The sequence below is a fragment of the Bactrocera tryoni genome, unplaced genomic scaffold (assembly GCF_016617805.1).
Source record: "Bactrocera tryoni isolate S06 unplaced genomic scaffold, CSIRO_BtryS06_freeze2 scaffold_11, whole genome shotgun sequence".
NCBI lineage: Eukaryota > Metazoa > Arthropoda > Insecta > Diptera > Tephritidae > Bactrocera > Bactrocera tryoni.
In genome coordinates this window covers 1,442,925-1,449,224 of record NW_024395824.1, presented here as the reverse complement: position 1 = coordinate 1,449,224, position 6,300 = coordinate 1,442,925, and the positions used below count along the sequence as shown (strand labels likewise).

The 6,300-nt window shown below is 39.9% G+C and overlaps 1 protein-coding gene across 1 annotated transcript; it reads right to left on the bottom strand.

The window, feature by feature from the left end:
* Positions 1 to 3,120: 3,120 nt before the first annotated feature.
* On the bottom strand, positions 3,121 to 5,372 carry LOC120779604. Its single transcript, XM_040111951.1, has 2 exons — positions 3,607 to 5,372; positions 3,121 to 3,517 (listed from the first exon to the last, which is right to left on the bottom strand). Exons 1-2 carry the CDS (start codon positions 4,032 to 4,034, stop codon positions 3,379 to 3,381), a joined length of 567 nt encoding a protein of 188 aa, XP_039967885.1. The 5' UTR covers positions 4,035 to 5,372; the 3' UTR covers positions 3,121 to 3,378.
* Between the last annotated feature and the right edge of the window lie 928 nt (positions 5,373 to 6,300).

Here is a 6,300-nt window from a genome sequence, read left to right as displayed (position 1 = left end):
GAAAATAGTTCGAGCCGCAAGAACTAAATAGAGAAGGTACCATCTTCTATAAGAGTGTACAGCTGTTGGCGTATGCCGATGATATTGATATCATCGGCCTCAACACCCGCGCCGTTAGTTCTGCTTTCTCCAGGCTGGACAAGGAAGCCCAGAAAATGGGTCTGGCAGTGAACGAGGGCAAGACGAAATATCTCCTGTCATCAAACAAACAGTCGTCGCACTCGCGACTTGGCACTCACTTCACTATTGACAGTCATAACTTTGAAGTCGTAGATAATTTCGTCTATCTTGGAACCAGCGTAAACACCACCAACAATGTCAGCCCAGAAATCCAACGCAGGATAACTCTTGCCAACAGGTGCTACTTCGGACTGAGTGGGCAATTGAGAAGCAAAGTCCTCTCTCGACAAACAAAAACCAAACTCTATAAGTCACTCATAATTCCCGTCCTGCTGTATGGTGCAGAGTCTTGGACGACGTCAACAACGGATGAGTCGACGTTGCGAGTTTTCGAGAGAAAAGTTCTGCGAAAGATTTATGGTCCTTTGCGCGTTATTCACGGCGAATACCGCATTCGATGGAACGATGAGCTGTACGAGATATGCGACGACATCGACATAGTTCAGCGAATTAAAAGACAGCGGCTACGCTGGCTAGGTCATGTTGTTCGGAAGGACAAAAACACTCCAGCTCTGAAAGTTTTCGACGCAGTACCCGCCGGGGGAAGCAGAGGAAGAGGAAGACCTCCACTCCGTTGGAAGGACCAAGTGGAGAAGGACCTGGCTTCGCTTGGAATATCCAATTGGCGCCACGTAGCGAAAAGAAGAAACGACTGGCGCGCTGTTGTTAACTCGGCTATAATCGCGTAAGCGGTTTCTACGCCAATTAAGAAGAAGAAAGTTTCCCTCACGAATTTCTTTGGCACCAAATGAAGTCATCTGAAATGGTGTATTATAATGTCTTGAGTGATTTTAAGAAATGCTTTGATGAAGGATGTGAGCCTTATATCAGTTCTTTTAAAACTGATGTAGGTTGCGGAATTATAGGTATATTTACTTTACCACCACTACAACACAGTCCAGGAGCTTCCGCCGCCCGTTTTTTTGCTTGGCATAAGTTGCAAATGTTATCCATTCTACCAATATCAATATCATTTAGCTCAGTATAGTCAAGGGTGCAATCATAAATAAACGCAGCATTCAATAAATTACTGCACTGAACTCGTTGCCTGCGAGCTCTATTCCTTGCTGATCGGCCATTTTGCTGTGCTAATCGATGGGATCGTTCAGCGCTTGATTCCCGATTGCGGCCAGCTAAAGTTCGGCAATTCTTTGAGGCCAAACGTTGAGAACGTTCAGCGCTTGATTCCCGATTGCGGCTAGCCAAAGTACGGGAATTCTGTGAGGGCAAACGTTGAGAACGTTCAGCGCTTGATTCCCGATCACGGCTAGCCAAAGTTCGGGAATTCTGTGAGGCCAAACGTTGAGATCGTTCAGCGCTTGATTCCCGTTGTCGGTTCGCCAAAGTTCGGAAATTTTGTGAGGCGAGACGCTGCGAACGTTCAACGCTCGATTCCCTAGCACGGTTTTGTTCACTGATTGCTCGTTGAGTACCCAACCTATGCATATTCTCATCCTCAGTTTCATTGCTGCGCAAAACTCGCGGTCGCTTTGCAGTAGCAGTCTGCCGAGAAAGCTGAGTTCTTTTTCTAGGCATTATAGTGACAAAGAAAGAACGTAGAAAATGAATAATAAGAATGTAGAAAAAAGAAATGTAAGATTAATAATTATTTTTACCTGTACTTGGTATTTACGTAAACTGAATATTATGTCAAAAGAATTACCATAAAACAGAAATAAGGTAAACTAACCTATTTATTAAACTAAAAATCTACATGAAAACAAAAAGGGATTAATTACTATGATACTATTAGAAACAAAGTAATGTACTAAATCAAAAAAATATCTACTATATAGAAAACAACTACAAAGTGAAAATGTGTTTAAAAAGTATTATTACGATGATAATATATCGCAAAAACAAATTAGCGCTGCGTTCGACCGTTCAGTACGGAACCGACCGCGCGAGTGATAGCAGAAACAGTGGAGAACGTAGAACGTAGGCCCGACTCAGCTGATACGACCTATCTTACGGGGCATCTCGACAGGATAAAATCTATGTCTTACTAACTGTCAAATCTATTGCTATTGCCATTGCCAAATCTGTATGTGGGCATTTGTTATCATAACATAATCATTTGCGCAAAGGCGTATGGTAGGTAGGTTCGAGCTGATGTAGCGCACGTTTTGAGCTCTTGAACTCCTTAAAGCTTTTATGTGGAAAACAAAAAAGGATAAAAATCCTTTTGTTTACAAATGTATCTCTGGGAAAAATAAAATAATAACAAAGGATAAAGATCCTTTTTTTGCAAGGGTGTTTCTGGAAAAAATAAGATAATAAGAAAAGGAAATTTTTGGGAAAATAAGAATTCATATTCATATTTTTGGACTATTATATAATAATTGTGGCATACATTTTATATACCAATTAAAATAATGAATTTAAAATGAGAAATGATATTTTGATTTATGCTTGTATAAGTTTATTAAATTTAAGACTTCGCTCATTCCCAACCCAATTTGCATAATTATTCTGTAAATTAACAATATTAAACTAAATATTAATTTTTTGGAAAAATGTTATTTTGAAAATGTACTTTATTTTCATAATATAACACAACACAACCGTCTTAATACTCGCTCTTCTAAATTTCATATTACCGAAATGAAAATGCCGTCGGCATATGTGTAAATGGGATATGTTTCCTCTTCGAAATTTTCATAAACCGCTTTCGCAGCGCAAGGAACGGAAGCCCTCAAAGATAAATAATTTCCCCCGTTTTTTACACATTTACCACTGTTTCTTCGCTCCTATTGGTCGCAGCGTGATGCTATATAGCCTATAGCCTTCCTCGATAAATGGACTATCCCACACAGAAAGAATTATTCAATTCGAACCAGTAGTTTCGGAGATTAGCGCGTTCAAACAAACAAACAAACAAACTCTTCAGCTTTATAATATTAGTATAGATATACCACATTTTTACAACTATATCGCACATTTATAAAAGTCAATAGAATATCATTTTTCTCTGAAATTTTTTCGAAAATTTCCTAGGGAGAAGAAAATAAAAAAAAATAAATCCTATTAAGTACAGAACTTTATAACATTTCTCATTGAAAGGTAACTTAAGGTAATTTAGGTAATTTTATCGAAGAATCGTTTTTAAATGTCGCATTCGGTCTCACAGATGACGTAAATTGCAGCATGAGGTTTCACAGTTTGACTTGGTTTGCACGTATAGTTGATGTTTTCCTCTTAATCATCACAATGGATCCACGATCCTGTAGTATGAAGAATATATGCTGAGAAGTGGCCCGGCTCTGAAGTTTGTAAATGTCCTTCTTCAAAGTTTGGAAGCGATAGTCCTGGCTCATGATGGATGATTCCTACCAGTCTGAAAATAAAAAATTTGCATTGAAAAATCGCTTTAACAGTAACTTGCCTATAAGCATTAGTTAAATTCCAGAATGTAAAAACTCATACCTATAAGGTCTCTCTAGATAAAGGTAAGGAGGAAAATCATTTAAATGACCATCCATGGTTCTTAATTTGTTCGTAGGCTCACGCACATCTAAACTTATGCAAATGTGAAGATTTAATGTGGTATACTCCTCACTTTCATAGCCACATTTCGATCGACATTTCTTGTTATAATCAACTGGACGATATTGAAGAACTTTTTCCAAGTCTTTATAACCACCTTCGAGCAGAATTCTCTCGTTCACATGAATCAAATACATTGGTGTGCGTTCAACGTTACAATCTGGATTTTTACATGTGAAACGACTTGGTTCGCCGGTCAAGAATCGTTCCCAAATGATATCAAGTGAATCGACAGCATTGAGCTGGTATACTGTATTCAGGAGTCTCAACCGTTCCTGCTGTACTTCCGCAGTAGCCCCTTTTTTCATGAAAGAAAGAAGGAGTTTAATGGCTTTACTATCAGAGTCTTTTGCAAATGACTCATATAAGGGGTGATCGATCACCCAAAATTCTAAAATATGGAGAATTGAATCTAAACCGCAGGTATTGAGCGGACGGACTTTCACTTCTTTAGGCAACAGCTTTCTATTCACCTTCGATTCAAACTTCCAAAAGTTTTATTCTCAACGGCTTGATACACGTTTTACCATTGGGGAATATTAATCCTGTTTTTTTAGAATTAATTCTCTGATTTTTAATTCTAAGCTCTTTATGATTTCGGAAATAGTAACCCAATTGCTTGCTCTTCTCATTCTTTCCAGTTTTCATCCTCTTCGTTGGGCCATAATTTTTTGATTCCACATGTTCCACTTTTCTTTTAAGCGATTGAGTCTGAGCAAGTAATTCTTTACCCTGATCGTCTTTCTTCATGAGTAAGAGATTCGATGAAGAGGTCTCACTTGAGTCGCTTATGGTGATGATATCCTCTTTATCAAAAATGGCATTATCTGATCGTATATTTATATATTTCTTTCGATGCTTGCATTTATTGAATGTTCCTTCGGCTGAAGTGTTGATTTGTCATTATTATGCCAATTAGTAATCTCTTTCAAAATGTTACGGGCGTGAGATGCATCTGTTAATGCATATGAATGATCAGTCAAGGGAGTAGTTCTGAAATACGGATGCATGAGAGGTGCAGTCAACAGAGTGGGTGTTTGGGAAGTTAATAACAAGGGATGCGCAGAAACATCATCAGTCATTGAATTGCATTTAACCGTATATGAAGTCGATACTTCATCATTGAAGGGATTATTCAGACCGTCCACTGCAGATTCAGGCTGAATCGTAGTGTTTTTTTATTTCCTCATTTAAGACGAATTGAGAGCTTTATTTTCGCATTCTAAGATCTTTTTCTGCATGAAGTGACATTTTGAAGTGCTCGGTGGTATTTCTCTCCATAATCAGGGAGATATTTTTATAGCTCTCGTAGACAAATCCTTTCTGTTATCAAGGAAAAGATTTTCAGAATCATCGCTTACATGATTTTTTTTTGATGCTCGGGAGGGATGATGAATGATGTTTCATCATCTTTATTTTTTTCCGCGTCGTCGTTGGAGATGCTTGAAGTTCTTTTTACATCCTCCATAATTGGTCCGTCTTTGTTGTGCTTGGTATAAACATCTGTTTTATTATCAAAAAAGTAATACTCATTTTCCGTGTCAGTCATATTGGTGTTTCTCTTAAGTAATGGATTTGCTTTGTTCTCTTCTTCTTTTGACTCATCATCTTCGGAGATGGCACTATCAACTGAGAAAGGGCCTTTGTTTTTGAGCCCACCCCATGGTTCATAAGACTTTAGATCAGACTCATCCGGTATGTGAATTTTCGTCGGCGGTACGATAGGAACTGTTTGGGCAAAGAAGGTACCTTTGGCACAACGGTCGGTAAATTCAGCCTCCACGACGAAACATCCCCAAATGGGTTGAGGCTGATCAACTTCGCCGGGGCCCGAAATATGGTTATCTGTAGTACTAGATTCCAGCATAAAAAGACTCATCGAGCTACCTGGCTGTCTCCGGATCGAAAAACTACCAACCAGATCGATCATGTTGTGATAGACGGAAGACACGTCTCCAGTGTTTTAGATGTGCGTGCGCTCCGAGGTCCAAACATCGACTCGGACCAATATCTTGTTGCAGCTAAGATTCGCACCCGCCTCTCTGCAGCAAAACAAGCACGCCAACAAACACAAGGAAGGTTTGACGTCGAGAAGCTGCAATTACAGCCGACAGCAGAATGATTTTGTACTCGGCTTGCACTCCTGCTCTCTGAGAGCACCCGGCAACAACTCGGTATAAGGGAACTGTGGGACGGCATTTCAAACTCCTTACGTACAGCTGCAACCGAAACCATTGGTTTTCCGAAAGTGCAAAAGAACAGCTGGTACGACGAGGAGTGCCGTGTCGCAGCGGAGAGAAAACAGGCTGTCTACCTCGCAACGTTACGATCGACCACAACACGTGCGGGTTGGGATAGAGGGAAGCGAAGAAAGAGGCCGAAATGCGTGAGTACGAAGAGCTTGATAAGCTGGCCGACAGGGGTAATGCTCGAAAATTTTGCGAAAAAATGCGGCGGCTTACAGAAGGTTTCAAGGCCGGAGCATACTCTTTTAGAACCCCCAAAGGTGATCTAGTCACCGATGCCCAGAGCATACTTAAACTATGGAGGGAACACTTCTCCAGCCTGCTGAAT

What these genes read in the sequence shown, in the direction of transcription:
- LOC120779604 (XM_040111951.1), bottom strand. Translation starts at nt 4,034, where the DNA reads ATGAAAAAAGGGGCTACTGCGGAAGTACAGCAGGAACGGTTGAGACTC. An exon ending in TATCTAGAGAGACCTTATAG is followed by an intron (nt 3,518 to 3,606) that starts GTATGAGTTTTT and finishes TTTTATTTTCAG; the next exon opens with ACTGGTAGGAATCATCCATC.